General features: G+C 46.1%; 1 protein-coding gene across 5 annotated transcripts in view; it reads right to left on the minus strand.

Annotated features, from left to right (window-relative positions):
- TNC (tenascin C) overlaps nt 1-18,740 on the minus strand; it is an 80,958-nt gene that overhangs the window by 24,830 nt on the left and 37,388 nt on the right. For 2 of the 5 annotated variants that reach the window (XM_058159708.1, XM_058159710.1), the window contains exon 10: nt 13,424-13,687. In XM_058159708.1, coding sequence (XP_058015691.1) covers nt 13,424-13,687 — 264 coding nt within the window. Of the gene's footprint in view, nt 1-235; nt 509-2,115; nt 2,293-6,178; nt 6,452-8,820; nt 9,094-13,423; nt 13,688-18,740 lie in introns of all 5 variants that reach the window. The other 3 variants (XM_058159705.1, XM_058159707.1, XM_058159709.1) reach the window with 3 other exon arrangements.

Here is an 18,740-nt window from a genome sequence, read left to right on the forward strand (position 1 = left end):
TGAATGATTTGACGCGTCTCCACCTTCTGATGCTCTTTAAAATATTGGTCCGTTGAGACACAGGAAGGAAAAGGAGGAAGAGGTGACAAAGGAGGTACATATTAGTGAAAGGGTCAGTAAGGAAAGTCACGGTTCCACGGTGAATGGAGAAGACATGAAAGACCTTCCAGAGGAGGAAGACCATGGTGAAAAGGGACGAGCATTCCAGTTTCATGATTTAAAAAAAAAATAATACCTGTTAAGGCAACAATGCTTAAGGGTCTTGTTTGGCGGCCATGGATCAAGCCGTAAAGAAGGACTTCATACCCAATGCCTGTTATGAGCCCTTTAAGGGTTAATTGGCGCTGGCTTCCAGGAAGAAGGAATTCTTGGGGATCTAGCAGCTTGCCAGAATCCACCACGATGACCAGAAAGCTTTCAAAGGCATCTTCTGATGCCATCCAGGATACCGTAAACCCGTACGGATTAATCCGGGAAACCGTGAGGTTTTCCAGTGAGGGCAATGCTTCTGTGAAAGGGGAGAAGGGATAAGAACGGCTGAGTTAGACCGAGTTGCGGGTGCCACTTGATACAAATCACAGGTCTTCCAGAACCCACCCACCAAAAGAAGGGGTCAATTAAAAGTAATGATATGCAATGCCTAGGCTGTGGGATTCCCTATGGGAAGGTCATTGGTTGTGCATGTCCCTTGTTATCTTTGCGGGTTGCCAAGTGTGTGAACTAGCACACTACAGCCTCCGTTGAGCTCATTTATAATTAGGAGGAGTCTGGTATAGCGGCTGTACACAGAATTTGGTTCGTGTTATTCTTGGCTAGGTTAACACGTTGTGTTAACCAAGGCTTCTGGCCAGATGAGGACATTATAATTAGGGAATCGATTGAGTAAATTCCAAAATGAGTACATTTGGAAGCCAGAGTAAGCATATATTATTGCAAGGGCTACCATGAAATACCAGGATCATTAATGGCCGTGGTGGCTTGATCTCTGAGCTTGCTGTTTCGCTTCTGAATGTTTCGCCACCAGGTTAGGTAACATCCTCAGCGGGACTTCGGTTGAAGCGTTTTGTTCTACCGAAATCCCACTGAGGACGTCAACCAGCCTGGTGATGAAACGTTTGGAACTAAACAAGAAGCTCAGAGAACGAGCCATCACCAACATCTACCACCCAAGCTACAAATATTTTTCTATTGTTTCTAATAGGATCACAAGAGTTGGTGCGGTGGCCTAGAAGTGGAGCTCTTGCCTGAGAAGCAGAAGGCTGTGAGTTCGATCCTACTGTGTTTCCCTGAAAATAAGACCCTGTCTTATATTTTTTTGAACCCTGAAATAAGTGCTTGGTGTTATTGCCATGCATTCAAAAGCCCGATTGGGCTTATTAGGGGATGTCTTATTTTGGGGGAAACAGGGTAGGTAGAAGCTGATATTTCTCTCTCTGGGCACAATAAGAATATATCTGCCGAACAAAACTCTGCACTGGTGACAGGAAAGGCATCTGGCCAGTAAACACTCGGCTCCATTCAGTTGCCTCGACTCCACCCCGCAAGGGATTACGAGGTCATTAAGTGATGGGAAAAAAAAATTCTAACAGGATCATTAATCTTAGCAGAGGAGACTTACGGCCCTCAGATGTGCTGGGATTGTTAATGCCTAATGGAAAACAAATTGAAACAAAACCAGCCATGATTTTTTTTTTGCAAGGATACCTGTCAGGATCAAAGACAGGAGGGTCTCCTAGTGGGCCCCACCTGTGGTGAGATTCAATTTTTTTTACTACCGGTTCTGTGGGTGTGGCTTGGTGGGCATGGTGTGGCTTGGTGGGCATGGCTTGGTGAGTGTGGCAGGGGAAGGATACTGTAAAATCTCCATTCCCTCCCTACTCCAGGGGAAGGATGCTGCAAAATCCCCATTTCCTCCCGAACAGCTGGGACTCGGGAGGCAGAGAATAGATGGGGGCAGGGCCAGTCAGAGGTGGTACTTGCCGGTTCTCCGAACTACTCAAAATTTCCGCTACCGGTTCGTCAGAACTGGTCAGAACCTGCTGAATAACCATCTCTGGACTCCACCTGTTGTTGTGCCCTGCATGTTAACCTCGTATTCCGAATAATCTACCATGCCTGAGATGAAGGTGTCGTGAACCTCTTCTGAGATTGCCAACTTCAGAGGCGCCTGAGATCGGCGGAGACCTCTAACGTTGACTGTCAAGTGTGCAAAAGCTTCCTTTCTTGTAGTCCAGGAGAACTCGCTCAAACGAGCATTTGTGAGTGTGAATGTGCCCAACTGTAGCTTGAGTTCTGAAGAGAGAAGGGACATAAAGGGAGGAAAAAAAGAAGAGACAACCATTATGGGTGGAGATCTGGCTGACAAAGCTGATGGAGGTGTCCTACAGAACTGCCACAGGCCGTTCTTGGGTCTGCTTTTGATTGGCTGTGATCATCATCAGGCTGATGTAGGATTCAACTGGAGTTGCTTCGAGAACATTATCCATGTCAAGATCAACCAACCAGCGGAACAACTTGCCTTACGAAGTTGGCAACTTGCCTTACGAAGGGATTGGTCTGAAATGGTCTAGGGTCTCCTGCTTGAGCAGGAGGGTTGGACTAGAAGGCCTTCAAGGTCCCTTCCAACTCCATTGTTGTGTTATTCAGGGCCCACTTATGCCAAAACGTTAAACGCGATTTCACAGGGATCTTCAGAGGCTTGTTTGACTTATGGAGAGGGACCTTTTCCTTTCCAAGATCAGGGGGAAGGAGACCAGGGGAAGAAATGTTCAGTACTACGTAAAGATGTATGTGGCTGTTTTGGGTGAAGAGTGCTGGAGTGGCCTCAATTAAGGAGACATGCAAGACATTCAGGTTGTCAGAAAATGACCAGCCAAAGCCAGCAGGTGAAGGTTTCCCGCTGTAACACTCAAGGTCCATGGAAGCGTGAACCCAGCAAGATGGCTAGGGTTCCTTAAAAGAGAAAGAACACATAGATAGAAGACGTGTTCCCATCAGACAGACGGTCATGCGGTCTGAAGCTGGCTTTCCCGGAATTCATACTCTTGATGGCTTTGCTCGAAGCATGCGTTTGCATTCGGATCAGGCATCATCCTTGGGCCTCCAAGATTCTGACATGCAATCGGATTTAAGAAAATCTCTCTCAAGAGATACCAACGGTACCGCAAAATTGTCTGGAATCCCCCCACAATCTTGTGTCACAATCCCACTTGACGGTTTACGAGACAACCGTGAAAGCCTTAAGGAAGAAGGAGATTTGGTTTTTCTGTTCTGGAGACATTCTGGTATCCAAAAGTATGCAGAACGCCCAAACAGAGAAGACATTTGGGAAAAACGCATGCAAGGTTTTTTTCTTTTTCTTGATAGGTTTTGCAATACTGAAAACGCGGAGGCCTCCTACGCTCTGTAGCAGGTCTTTCGTTCGGACACAAAGCGCAAAGAACATCGCATGCAAAGGACCATTTCCCAGGAAGTCAAGATCTTTGGGAGAGCCCGACTTCACGATGTGGGGAAACAAGACAAGCAACCAGAAAGAAAACCAAGATACAGTAGATGTAGGACGATGGATGTTGGAATCAACCCCAAGCATGTTCCACAGAGATGCCAAGTAGAAGAAACATCGATACATATATTGTCCTAGGCATTATGTTGCACATAATCCTTCTAGATATATGTATCTAGAAAAAGAAAACACATGTTGATTGAAATGAGAGCATCCATAAGAGAAGAAAAGTTCCATCCATCCAACTGCCTTAATTGTGGGAACGCAAGCACTATTTTGCCTGGTAAGCTCATTCAGATCCCTCGATTTTTTTTTGATCCTCGAGTCAAGAGGAACTAGATGAGATGGTCTTAAAAGATTACACATAAAGGCAAAGGAATCACGGAAAAAGTGGTGATAATGACACCTCCTTAAAAGTTGGAATTGTCAACGTCTGTTGAGTTTGCCCATCAACCTGGCCATGAGATGGAGCATTATAATTACACCTGATCCTATATTAGTAATAGCAAGTTGTCACATGGCTTCTTGGAACAGTGTGCAGCTGAGACATCAGCCACTGGTATTATTGTTATTATTTGTCTACATTTGAAGTCTACATCTGAAGTCTCCCTCAGCCACGGAAGCTTCTCTGAGGAACTTTGGGCCAGTCATTCTCTCTCTCCATCCCAAACTCAAAAAATGTCTTTATGGGGGGGGGAGGGCAAAAAAAGAGGAGCTTTGAGTTTCTGAGGAAAAAGAACAGTATAAATTGACATGAGAGTGACCGGAAGCAGAAATTCATTCAATGTCTCTTGAGTGTACTCATTGCGCTTATCACACACAGAAAAATATTTGGACGGGGGGGAGGAAAAACAAATCTTCTCTATCTTTCTCCTAACGTGTTAGATGTCCCGTGTGAACTGATGGATCTGCATTTTGTGTGGAGGGTAATATTTTATCATGGAGTCCATCCACTTACCGTTTTTTTCAGACTATAAGATGCACTGTTTTGTCTCTCAAAAGGGATTGAAAAAATCTGTGCGTCTTATAGAACAAATATTGCCGAAGCCCCACCTCATCCGCTGGCTGTTTTTTTTTGACCTCCACACGTCCTGTTTGTGGGTCATTTTTCTGCCTCTTTCAAGCTTTTTTGGCCCGGTGTGGCTCAGGCTGTAAGAAGCCTGTTATTAAAACACAGCTGCCTGCAATTACTGCAGGTTCGAGTCCCACCAGGCCCGAGGTTGACTCAGCCTTCCATCCTTTATAAGGTAGGTAAAATGAGGACCCAGATTGTTGGGGGGGCAATAAGTTGACTTTGTAAATATACAAATAGAATGAGACTATTGCCTTACACACTGTAAGCCGCCCTGAGTCTTCGGAGAAGGGCGGGATATAAATGTAAATAAAATAAAAATAAATAAAATAAATTTTTGAGGCTTTTTTCAGCACGTTTTCGAGACTTATTTTGACAGTTTTTGAGGCTTTTTTTTCTGGCACGTTCTTCAGAAAAAATGGACCAAAAAAACCCTTGAAAATGGACTGAAAAAAGCCTCGGAAACAGGCCAAAAGCCTAAAAACAGGTTGAGAAAAGAGCCCCCCAAAAAAGGCCCAAAAATACGGTGCACGGAGGCCAAAAAACTTTTTGTTGTTGTTTTCCTCTTCGAAATTTAAGTGTGTCTTATAGTCTGAAAAATACGGTAGCTCAAAATGAGATAGTCCAGCACCACATTGACCATCCCTGTCAAACCCAAACTATTAGTGGGTAACTTGCAGACTCATCTAATTGTAACTAAGAATAGACTTTCTGGAGGCTAACGGGAATTTATGTGATCATAAAATTCACAGACGCATCTTTTGAGGTTGCCAGTAGGGCCCCAAATATATGTTTTCTCAATTTTCCCAAAGCTTAAGCTGGAACAAAAACAAAAAGTTACTTTTCCCCCCCTCAAGTCTTCATGAAAATCCACAATACAGTAGTGGCCAAAATTGTGGAAACCTTTTAGGAAAAAGTGTATTTTTTAAAACTAGCTAATAACACCGCTTTTTTTTGCTCTTTTGGAGTAGCACCATAAAATTATATATCAATGGAAAAATAATTTAATCATGAATGTAATGCAATAACTTTTATGAAGGATTTGCTATTAGAATAGCAGTCATGGTATAAAGAGGAAAAATGAAACACGTAGAAAAAACGAGATATACAAAAATGTTCACCATGTCAATGAATACTTATTGGGTAACCTTTAGCATGAATTACAGCCTTACAACGTCTTGCCATGGAGTGAACCAAGTCTTTTAGTTCTGCAGCTGTTATCATGTGAAACCAAGGTTGAATGATGGCTTCTATTAACTGGGTTTTATTGCTGGGTCGCTTCTGACTAACAAGTTTCTTTAGCCGGCTCCAATTGGGTTAAGGTCTGGGCTATTCCCAAGCCATTCCAGCAGTGGACTAGGATTATCTTGAAACTCCAAAAAAAAAACCCAAAGTGGTGTTTATTACACATCAAATTTCAAAAATACACTTTTCCCAGAAGGGTTCCACAATTTTGGCCACTACTGTACAAGCCGTTGTGAGAAGATCTAGACCAGAAAGCAAGGGTCAAGGAGAAGTTGGAACGGTGGAGTGGCTGAGCTGCAAAAGAAAGTTGAAAATTAAGAAACGGGTGATTAATTTTTGAGGTTCGTCATAATTTGTACCTGTTACGGCAGTTATGCTTAATGCCTGAGTGCGGAGACCACGGGTGATTCCGTAGAGGTAGACAATGAAACTGGTTTGAGGGGGAAGCCCTGAGATATGGGCAGTCCTTAAACTGCCCGAAATGTTGTATTCCATGGGTTCAAGCAACCTGTTAGAATCAATGATTTCAAGGGTAAAGATCTCAAAATCTCCTTTGGCGGTCGTCCACGAGAGGTTGAAGCTTTCTGGGGTCACAGCCCGAACGGTCAAGTTTCCAACTTCGGGTTTCGCCCCTGGGGAAAAGAAACAACATTTGGGGTGATTTTTAAGGAGCGCTGGAGACTGGTAGAAGGTTTGGTTAAAACATCGACGTCCCTTGTCCGTGTGGTAGAAGAGGACCTCAAACCAAAGCGAAGAAAGCCCAGAGCTGACCATGCAAAGCTTAAATGCATATTAGGAAGGGAAAAGGGCTGAAGTAGCACGTCTGCTTTCTTGGGGTTGGAAAGGAAGAAAAGTTGGATCATTCCAAGTTTAAGGAAGCGAGGGGTGGTGGGGAGGTGGCAACTTGTGTTTTCAAGGGGTATCCAAGAGAGAAATGCAAGCATAGATGGACTTTCAAGCAGAATAAGGTGAAGGTTCCCCTTGCACATATGTGCTAGTCGTTCCTGGCTCTAGGCGGCGGTGCTCATCTCCATTTTAAAGGAAGGAAGGAAGGAAGGAAGGAAGGAGAAAAGGAAGGGCAATAGCAATAGCACTTAGACTTATATATCGCTTCACAGTGCTTTACAGCCATCTCTAAGCAGATTATAGAGTCAGCCTGTTGCCCCCAACAATCTGGTTCCTCATTTTACCAAACTTGGAAGGATGGAAGGCTGAGTCAACCTTGAGCCAGTCAGGATCGAACTCCTGGCAGTCGGCAGAGTTAGCCGGCAATACTGCATTCTAACCACTGGGAAGGAAGGAAGGGAGGGAGGGAGGGAGGGAGGGAGAGAGGAAGGGAGGAAAGAAGGAGGAAGGAAGGAAGGAAGGAAGGAAGGAGAAAAGGAAGGGCAATAGCAATAGCACTTAGACATATACTACTTTACAGTGCTTTATAGCCCTCTCTAAGTGTTTACCAACCTTGGAAGGCTGAGTCAACCTTGAGCCAGTCAAGGATCGAACTCCAGGCTGCGGGCAGAATTTACCTGCAATTCTGCACCTAACCATTCCACTACCAGGGCTCAGTGGCAAGATGAGAACCCAGCAACGGTTACCAAAAAGATTGGTTTTTGCTTCCTTCAAGAAGACAGAAGGAAAGTGCGCTTCCATCGTTCTGGCAGACGCACAATTTCCCGCTTGTCTCCCAGAGAGGAAAGAAGCTAGACAAAGAATGCAAAAATCACACGCAGAAGAACCGAACGAGGGTTGCCTCTTGATGCGTTTTGCAACAGACCTAGTTTTGCAGACTGCTCAGTCTTTACGTCTCCATCCCAGGATTAGTACTGCATGTTAAATGATGCAAGAAAGAGGATGGAAAGCAGAACCCAAATCAATTAATTGCAGGACAAGCAGAGTTGAAGCTTTAAAGTCAGGCGAGCATCTTCAAAAGTTAGAAGCAAAAAGGAAGTGATATTCAAGAACATCTCAATGGCAATTTTTTTTTTTTTTACTTTTCTAATACCAATGATCCTTTTGGAATAAATCGAAGAAAGGCAGCATGTAGTAGAGGAATTAAATTCAATTCCCCATTCAGCGATGAAGCCGAACAATCAAGCTGGCTTACCATTTTTCAGACTATTAAACCTCTGCACTGCCCAAAGTTCATATGGAGGATAGATAAAGGTAAAAGTTCCCCTCACACATACATGCCAGTTGTTCCCGATTCTAGAGGGCGGTGCTCATCTCCGTTTCAAAGCCGAAGAGCCAGTGCTGTCCGGAGACATCTCCGTGGTCATGTGGCCGGCATGACTCAATGCCAAAGGCGCATGGAACGCTGTTCCGTTCCCACCAAAGGTGGTCCCTATTTTTCTACTTGCATTTTTTACCTGCTTTCTAACTTTGGTTGGCAGAAGCTGGGATAAGTCATGGGAGCTCACTCCGTTACGCGGTGCTAGGGATTTGAACCGTTGAACTGCCGACCTTTCGATCGACAAGCTCAGTGTCTTAGCCACTAAGCTACCGCATCCCAAGCAAAAAAAAAAAGCATATAATGAGCCAAGCAAAAAACATATAAGTTGGCACGGAAGCTGACTCTAAATAAAATTAATTGAACAAAGGAAAAGGAGGATGTTTTTGAGCACAGTCTTTGCAGACTATTCATGTTAGAAGATGTTATTTTTCTTCCCCAGACAGTTCTTTTCAAATGAAAACGTTTAGCATACAAAAGCATTTCCCGTTTATTTCTGTCCCATTTCCTCCTCTTCCAGGGAGCAAATCGTGTATGAGTTAATATCTTTTCTTAGCAAGCTTTGGCTAGATGCACAAAAAAAAAAAAAATTTGCCATGAGATGCAACCTTCAAACGGTGGAAAATTCGCTGATTAGTTAGAATAATAGGGGGGGCAGAGGAAATTCCGATGCAGGATTGAATGTGGACATGGGTTTTCCTGAAAAAAATAATAATAATGATGATGAAGAAAGCAAGGCGGGAACGTGAACCGGAAGAAGAATCTCAGAAAGGATACCTGTGGTAGATTCAACAAAGATGGGTTTTGTTTGGTAGCCCTGAGTTATTCCATAGATGGTGATTGTGTAAAGAGTACTTGGTGACAATCCGGAGAGATTTATGGACCGTTGTGTGCCCGGAAGAGTGAGAGTCCTTGTATCTTCTGGTTGGTTGGACTCCCGCACCTGTATGACAAAACTCTCATAGGCCCCATCGGCTGCTGTCCAGGTGAGGTAGAATCCATCCCAGTACACTTTTGCAATTGATAAATTGCCCAGCTCAGGTTCGTCTTCTAAAAAAGGACAAAGAAGTCAATTGGATGTTCAACTCTATGGTTCCAAGTAACCAAGGATTGACCCTTTCGGCTTGTCAATTGGTTAAAAAGGTGAAGGTTCCCCCTCGCGCATTGATTGTTTCCTGATTGCTTATGTGTACCCTATGACTATCATTAAGTTTTGTACCTTATGATTCTTGATGAACGTATCTTTTCTTTTATGTACACTGAGAGCATATGCACCAAGACAAATTCCTTGTGTGTCCAATCACACTTGGCCAATAAAAGAATTCTATTCTATTCTATTCTATTCTATTCTATTCTATTCTATTCTATTCTATTCTATTCTATTCTATTCTATTCTATTCTATTCCATTCCATTCCATTCCATTCCATTCCTTCTCTTATTCTATTCTATTCTATTCTTTATATTCTATATGTGCTAGTCATTCCCGACTCTAGGGGGCAGTGCTCATCTCCGTTTCTAAGCCAAGGAGCCAGTGCTGTCCGAAGACGTCTCCGTGGTCATTTGGCCAGCATGACCAAATGCCAAAGGAGCACGGAAGGCTGTGATGTTCCCAACAAATGTGGTCCCTATTTTTCTACTTGCATTTTTTTAATGTGCTTTCGAACTGCAAGGTTGGCAGAAGCTAGGACATGGGAGCTTACCCCATTACGTGGCGCTAGGGACTTGAACTGCTGAACGGCTGACCTTTCGATCCACAAGCTCAGCATCTTAGCCACTGAGCCACTGAGTCCATATCGTTTACCTATTTATAAACCCGTCTCTACTTCAGAAGCATAAGGCCGCTTCCAAGAGAGCTCCCAGCATCAGGTTTCCTCGCAACTCCTTGGCAACGTGGAACGAGAAGGCGAATCTACACCTGATATTAAGTTACGGCATCAATAAAAGCAATCGGGAGACTTGGCTTCTGCCGAAAGTCCCTCTTTACAAGCATTTCACGAGGTCTTTCGGGGTTTCATCAGGCCTGAGGATGGGGGAGTGTAGCCGGTACATTGTTCCGGGGCCCATGGAACTCAAAGGCTACCTATGAAGGGGACAATTTTGCAAAAAACGATTGATATTGATGATACGATTCGCAAAATGCGAAGTTTGGCACTCGTGCAAGCAAAGCGAGCACACAGTGCTCGCGCACAAAGCGCATGCACGACGCGAACTGGTGGTAAAACTGGTTAGAACCCACCATTGGTTTGAACCAATGAAGTAATTAATAAATGTATGATTATGTCATTATTGATTTATGTGTCCATGTGTAGGTGATGGAGGCCCATATTAGTCTTGTTCCAGTGCTTAATAATCCTCTCGGCGGCCCTGGGTTTCTCTTCTGCTTTTGGTGGTGGTGGGGGCTGTTCCCGCTGCTTTGGGGGCAGCCATTAACCATGCACTGCTGGCTGGTTCCAAGCGGTTATGGTATTGTAATAATGAGCCTACTATGCCAAGGAGGGATGGACAAAGCTCTAGTCGTCGTGTTACCTCTGGGATTTTTCTTGGAAGCACAACTGTTTTTTTCATTCCCCGTCTGCTTAATCGCTGACTGCGCAGATCTAGCCAGAAAATGGTTTTTATCTTAAATCTAAGGAAGGAATGGGCTCTTCCTGCCTTATGTAGAGAAGCCAGATACATCAGCTAACACCTCATTGTTTAATCCAGATGTTGGGAGAGTATCTGGACAGAGCAGCAGGTTACTCTAGGAGACCCAATATAGGCTGTCTGGCATACAGTGAGGAGGAGGAGGGAGGAGGAGGAAGAGAGGTGGGAGGAGGAAGAGGGAGGAGGAAGAAGAAGAGGGAGGAGGAGGAGGTGAAGGAGGAGGAGGAAGAGGGAGGAGGGAGGAGGAGGAAGGAGGAAGAGGAGAGGAGGAGGAGGAGGAAGAGGGAGGAGGGAGGAGGAAGAAGAGGGAGGAAAGAAGGAAGGAAGGAAGGAAGGAAGAAAGAAAGAAAGAAAGAAAGAAAGAAAGAAAGAAAGAAAGAAAGAAAGAAAGAAAGAAAGAAAGAAGATTGAGCTGAGGTTTAGCTAGATCATAGAAAGGAAACTGAAGTCAGTTCTTCTACAGTTGGCCTTCAAATTTTTAGTGTGTGTGTGTGTAGAAACGGATCCCTCTGTAAAGATTAGAACAATCTGCTTTTCCATCTGGAAAGCAAGCAAGCTTTCAAAAAGTTTGTGCCCATTAAAAAGAAAATTAATCTGGATCTCCTTCACCTAAAACGGACATGTCTGGGGGGGTGAAAAAGCAATGGAAAAGAAGGGAGACGAATCCCACCTCCGACAACTCTGTAGGTGTGTGGTTATAAAGGCTTGCATGTTTTCTCCTCCAAACTTTTCCCTTGGCTATAAACCTCCTGCACTCATCCAAATCTTTCTTTCATCTGTTTTTTTTTTAAATAGAATATACTGTTTTGGATTCAGGTCCGGGAAAGTCATTAAAAGAAACATTTCCTTCTTGACGCTTTGTAGAACTCAAGACAAGAAACACTGGATGGAAACTAATCCAGGAGAGAAGCTTCCAGCTGTATTCCAATTCCGGAAGGCCGGATTGAAAATTTAGGATTAATTGGGATGTTGTGTGCACATTGGAACTACCCGTTCCAATGATCATTGTTTACATACACACACACATATAATTTGCTGAAATATATAACATAAAGGCACGAGATGAGAGGGGGGGGGAAAAGTTAACATCCAGATGTTAATTTGCATATTAGCACATAGCTCATAAACTCTACAGAGTAAAGCTTTGATCTTATTTCTCCTTCAACTATGAAAACTCCTAAAATTGAGACAAAGGTTTGGGGTCCCCCCCCACTTTTTGTGCATAGATACGCTATTTTTTTTAAAAAAAATTTTTTTGCAGATTAAACCCACAATCAGGTTCTTCTGACATCTACATCCCAGACAATGGGCTGTTGCACGATTAGCTCAGAATGTTGTTGATTTTCCTCCAAAAATACAGAAGAAGTTTCTCCAAAACGTATAGCGTTACGGTATGTTGACTCTACTTTCTTGGCAACGGTTTGGAAGGAAAGTAGGAACCAGTTTTCAAACTAACAAGATTTACTGAGAGATGCAAAATTTGGGGGATTCCATCCCAGGCGCGGAGCGGTTGAACTGAAGGGTGAAGGCATTTGATGGAATGAGGTGGCAATTCCCCAAATCTTACGCCTTTTCGATAAATTAAAAAAAATGTTAGTCTGCTACACTCTTTCTATTTTGGGGTTACCATAGATTCTGCTCTAGAGAAAAGTAGACGATTAACAGATCTACCAGTGGACATAAGTGAGGACAAAGAATCCCACCTACCTTAGAATTACGCCACCTTCAGTCTGACCTAAGTGTTGTACACAAAATTATCTGCTATAACGTCCTACCTGTCAATGACTACTTCAGCTTCAACCACAACAGTACACGAGCAAATAATAGATACAAAGTCAAGGTGAACCGCTCCAAACTCGATTGCAGAAAATATGATTCTAGCAACCGAGTGGTCAATGCCTGGAATGCACTACCTGACTCTGTAGTTTCTTCCCCAAATTCCCCAAACTTTAACCTTAGACTGTCTACTGTTGACCTCACCCAGGAATGAAATGTAAAATTTGTTACTACGGGTTCTGTGGGCGTGGCTTGGGGTGTGTGTGTGTGTGTGGGTGGGTAATGTGACTGGGTGGGCGTGGCCAACTTTTTTTAAAAGCATTTTTTCTACAACTTCTTCGGCCGAAGAGGTTGCAAAAAAAATGCTTTTAAAAGCCTGTGATGATCAGGCAACTCAGCTGGGATTGCCAGAGGGAAAAAAAAATCTTTTAAAGGGTTCTGACAATCCCAGCTGAGTTGCTTGATCACCAGAACCTTTTAAAAACATTTTTTTTTTACAACCTCTTCGGCCAAAGAGTTTGTAGAAAACATGCTTTTAAAGGGTTCTGATGATCCCAGCTGAGTTGCCTGATCGCCAGAACCTTTTAGAAGCTTTTTTTTTTCGGCTGAAGAGGTTGTAGAAAAAATGCTTTTAAAAGTAAAAAAAAAAACACAAAACAACCCTCTGATGATCAGTTGGGGCGCGGAGGGGGAGGCAGGAATTTTTGCTACCGGTTCTCCGAACTACCTGCCGCCATCACTACCGGATCGGGGTGACCGCATTTCACTGGTGACCTCACCCCATTCCTAAGAGGTCTGTAAGGGGCGTGCATAAGCGCACCAGCGTGCCCTATCGTCCCTGTCCTAATGTTCCCTTTTTTCCTTACTCTTTTCGTGTATCCAAATTATGTTTATACTTTTACCCGTTATCTTATATACGCTTGACAAAATAAATAAATAAAATGAAATAAAATGAAATACCTGTAGAACCGGTAACCGTGGAAGGCTTACTCTTGAGCCTGCCTTTTTCAGCCACGAGGATAATGGTGTATTCCGTCCCAGCATCAAGTGACCGGAGGATGTGGGATGTGCTATCGGCTGGAATCTCAATTTCACTCTTCTTCCCAAGTGGGGTGACGTAAGTAAGGTGGTAGCGGTCAATTTTGGCCAAGGGTCTCTTCCAACGTAAAGTAAAAGCCGTTTCGGTAGGGTCAATGATTTCTAAGTCCTTGGGACTATCCAGATCTGCGTGTGAGAAGAAAGGGTATTTTTTTCCCCTTTACTTTTAAGTCCCTGTAATGGAAAAGGCTAAAGGCCAGGGGGTCCCCAACCTTTTCTGGCTGAGGAATTCTGGGAGTTGAAGTCCACAAGTCTTCACGACCGTGTTACTAACTTAACAACTGCCGTGATTCACTTATCAAACTCACTTAAAAGGGGTCTCGCTTAACAACAGAAACTTTGGGCTCAGTTGAGGTCATAAGTCGAGGACTACCTGGGTTATGGACAGCCAGAGCAACCAGCAAAGAGGTGCTGCATCGTATCAAACCTGCATCGTATTAAAGCTGCATCCTTAGAAGCCAAAATCACAAGATAATGCTTGATTTGCTTTGGCCATGTCATGCGTGCAAATTCATTGGAGAAGGCAACGATTCTAGGAACGGTTGGTAGAACACTCATCGGAGCCTGAGTTTGCAGGGGAAGACAAGCTGGAACTGGAGCCGACAGAGATTGAGGGGGTGACTTTGTTGGCTTCAGAAGAAAACAAGGAAGGCCAGGGCCTTTCAGGATTCGGACGGCATGTAGGTAGATAGAAACAGGGATAGGATGACCAAGAGGTGCTAAGCAGTGAACATGAGAGACAGAGCTCAGGCGATGAACAAGGACCACCCCCTCCTGATCCTCGAGCATGGAGAGTGGAGAGAAGGCGAGAACAGTGTACACTGAGCTGGCTACTCAGGAAGAGAATGCCCCGCCTCTCTTCACAAGGCACATCTGGAGGACTGAGACTTAAGGAGACTTAAGGAGGGGCATTTGTCGGGAACAAACATTGAACTCCTGAAGTGTTGAGTGCTGACACCTGAACTTTCCTGGATGCCTTCCATTCTTTTCTGGCTTTCTGGACTAATTGCCTGGATCCTTTGCTTCCTGAACTCCCTGATTTGCTCTGCTGGATTTATTGCTGTGCAGCCTTGGTGTACACAGCGCTGGACTGGACTATTTACAGCCAGAGGCTGCTTGAGGTTTGTGCGGATGTTTGTCATCACTTTGTTCTGGGGCTGGCCAGAAACGTGGGAGCGTTTGGAGGAAATTTAGAGCAATAAAGGGGTGTTTTGAACTGCCAGTGGCTTCTCTTATCTCTGTGCTGTCACCCTGGGTTGATATAACATCAGAACTTGGACAAAGACGAACGTCCAACTATCAAAAGAAGCTGTGTTTGATAGGGTGGCCTGGAAAACATTGGCCTGTAAAGTCTCCAAGAGTCGGACACATTGAATGGTTGAAACTATACAGGCTGCCCAGGAAAAATAAATCCATCAGGAAACCCACGGCCGCCGAGCATCCTGTGATTTGGTTCCCCCCCGCATTATGTGCACCACATGGAACATGTTCTCTTACGCAAGAGACAGCGGTGGGGAAATGAAAGTCCACGAGCTCAAAACTGGCTCATGGACGCTCCATGGTTAGCCACAACTGGACCGGTGACCTTTAGCTCCATCCAAATGACTCTTAGAAGGTGGCCTTTATGTGGGAAGAAGATGTGCATTTCCCGTTCAGGTCCCAGTTGTCTCTTTTCCCTTTCCCACTCCAAATTAGGTGGTGGTGGGGGAAAAAGCTGATTTAATTCTTTTTTTTGTTTCAGTCTAAACTGCACGTTCAGGCTTAACTCTGGCTCAGCAACGCAACTCTGCCAAGATCCTCCTCTTTCTTTCTTGTCTTTCCACCAATATTTGCTGGTTTGGCTCACTTGGGTTTTTTTGTTTTTTTTTTCAGTTGTCCAATGCGTTTCCCCCTATAATTATCTTTCGACCAATCAGAAAAAAAGTTCTCTTAATTGGAGCCTCTGGGCCAATTTTGCGAATTATGTCAAAGAGGGGGGGAAAAAAGAGAGAGAGGATAGGAAGGAGGAGGAAGGTTTGGGTAACCTTAATGAAAAGCATGGAAACATCACTCGTTTGCCCACACAGCTGTGGATCAAAAGTTTTGGCTGCTTCTGCCAAGTCTTGAGAACAGACGCTAAGCAGAGGAAAGAGGATAAATGTGTATTTAATTATCTCCAAGCCTCTCTGAAAGAACTCCATGGTGCATGCTACCTTTTCTTGCTCAGAGCTTGGGATGAGTATCTGTCATCAATATTTCCCATTCTACGCAGCGGATAAAAGACTACAAAGAGCTACGCTTGAATCGAAGGTCTGGAGAACATGTTCTCCATCTTATTAACAGTAGTACCCAAGGGATAGGGTTGGGACATTGAAGCATAGAGAGCTCTTCTCCAGGTTTTTAGAATTTATGCCTGGACTAGATAAGGAGCAAAGGAAGCTCCTGCTATGAAAGAAAAGAATATTTGTAGCTCAGGATTGAACTGTGAGGTCCTTGTGTTCTCTGAGCTTCGCAGTTTTCTTGCAGATGTTTCATAGCCCAACTAGGTAACATCATCAGTGCTAGAAGGAAATGGGGCTTGCGGGGAGGAGGAGAAGGAGGCAGAAGAGGAGGAGAGGGAGGGGAAGGACTGTGGGTCCTTGGTGCTCTTTGAGTTTGGTGGTTTTCTTGCAGACGTTTCATGACCCAACTAGGTAACATCATCAGTGCTAGAAGGGAATGGGGCTTATAGGGGAGGAGGAGGAGGAGGAGGAGGAGGAGGAGGAGGAGGAGGAGGAGGAGGAGGAGGAGGTGGAGATGGACTGTGGGTCCTTGCTGCTCACGGAGCTTGGTGGTTTTCTTGAAGATATTTTATGACCCAACTAGGTAACATCATCAGTGCTAGAAAGGAATGGGGCTTGCGGAGAGGAGGAAGAGGATAAGGAGACAGAAGAGGAGGAGAGGGAGGGGAAGGACTGTGGGCCCTTGGTGTTCTCTGAGTTTAGTGGTTTTCTTGCAGACGTTTCATGACCCAACTAGGTAACATCATCAGTGCTAGAAGGGAATGGGGCTTGCAGGGGAGGTGGTGGTGGTAGTGGAGGAGGAGGAGGAGGAGGGGGAGGAGGGGGAGGAGGGGGAGGAGGAGGAGAAGGACTGTGGGGTCCTTGGTGCTCACAGAGCTTGGTGGTTTTCTTGAAGATATTTTATGACCCAACTAGGTAACATCATCAGTGCTAGAAAGAGTGGGGTGTGTGGAGAGGAGGAAGAGGATTGCAGGTTTCTTGGTGCTCTCTGAGCTTGACTGCTTTCTTGCTGATTTTTCATGACCCAACTAGGCAATATCACTGCTAGAAGGGAAAAGCGTTTACAGAGAGGAGGAGGAGGAGGAGGAGGAGGAGGAGGAGGAGGAGGAGGAGGAGGAGGAGGAGGACTGTGGGTCCTTGGTGCATTCTGAGTTTGAGTTTTCTTTCATTACCCAACTAGGTAACATCCTCAGTGCCATGCTTAATGACATCACCAAAAACTATCTTTTTGGCCACTTTTCGACCCCGCATCACAATCCAACATTCTTTTTGGTGCCTTAAGTATGCTTCTGCGCATGTCCAAGATGGCGCCGCCCTGCTGATCGGGGACGCGGCGACGGGCCTTCCAGGCTCTTTTGGGTCTGGGGGGCCTTAATACCATCATAGGCCCCGCCTGATGGAGGAAGATCCAGCCACCCGTAAATAGGGTGGCTGGGCGCTGTCGACTCAGCGGGCGTTGGGAGAAGCCCGAGTCACGCGGAGTCACGGCGCCTCAGAGGAATCCTGGCGGCCTAGCGGCCTGCCGAGCCGCCGCCAGCCTTTTTCGGCGGTTTGGCGGCGGCGGCGGCGGCGGGGGTAGGGGCGTTGGCAGCGCCCCTGGACCCCTGCCTGGAAGACTTGGCCAGTGGAAGTTGAGGTTTGGAGTTTGGGCGTCTCCGGTGGCGATGGGAGGAGCCCGGAGGCTGCGCCCAATGAAGATCTGGAGGCCGCCCGGGCTCCATCGGCCCTTGAACCTGCGGTGGCGGCGGCCTGGCCCTTCCCTCTCCGTCGGGCGTTGTCACTGGTGAGCCCTGGGTCTGCTGGCGGATTTGGCGACGGGTGTCCCCTCTCATCTGGGGAGCTCCAGTGGCCTGCTCGCGGTGGCGATGGGGCGTTCCAGTGGCGATGGCCTGGCGGAGGCGGTGGCGGCGGCCTGCCCGGTGCTGAAGTGGCGGATGGCCCGATAGGCCCAGGGTGGCTGTGACCTTGCCCTAGTGGCGCGGATATGTGACAGCGCCGGAGGAAGACCCGCGGGTCCAGCGGACACCCCTCCACTATTTACCATCTTTATAACATCCCTACCATCGTGCCTCTCCCCTTTCTTCCTTAGCCCACCCCAGGTCGTTTGTATGGGGTGGTGAACTGACTGAGTCAGCGGTTTTGTCATCTACCGCACATGGATTATCTCGAACTATTTCCCATCAGGACAGACTGGTCATGGTCATTTTATCATCTGTTATGACTTTTGCTGCCAACTTGACCAGCCCAGGATGGGCCTTGCCCGGACCGTCTCAGTGATGCGAACATTTACTGCGGCTGACCTTCTTGCCCTGCGAGATGCCCCTCTCATGGTCTGGCCCTCAGATTATCGAGGGCCCACCTTGAGGACGGGCTTTGGAGTCCCGAGAGGTGGCATGAAAATAGGAGGCTTAGGGTTTTTAATTGGCTGTTTTAATAGATTTTTAAGGGAGTTTTAAAGGGATTTTAAGGGGAAGGAAACCGGCGGGCTTGGGTTGGGGGTGGGAGGAAGGGGTGGGTGTTGGGGTAACCCGTCGGGGAGTCCAGTTCCTGCACATGCTCGTGGCGGGGTTGGTGGGTCCGAGGTCATGGGGAGTCGGTGTTCCATTGGTGGAGGGTGGTGCTATTTCCACGGTAAGGGGAGGGGCAGATATGGCGGAAGTGGGGCTCATATCGTGTTAGGGGGGTGCACTCGATGCTTACAGGCGATCGCGCGCCCCGAGCCCTCAAACTTCTCCCGTTCCCCGGATGGTCAGGATCCTCAGGGCCCTGGCCTTCGGCTGATGTTATGCAATGCACGGTCCGTGGCCAATAAGGCCCCCCTAATTCACGATCTTATTCAGGGGGGTGCCGCGGACCTTATGGGCGGTGTGGGGACCTGGTTGGGCCCAGAAGGGGCGTGCCCTTGTCCAGATGTGCCC

The sequence above is a fragment of the Ahaetulla prasina genome, chromosome 16 (genome assembly GCF_028640845.1).
Source record: "Ahaetulla prasina isolate Xishuangbanna chromosome 16, ASM2864084v1, whole genome shotgun sequence".
Taxonomy (NCBI): Eukaryota; Metazoa; Chordata; class Lepidosauria; order Squamata; family Colubridae; genus Ahaetulla; species Ahaetulla prasina.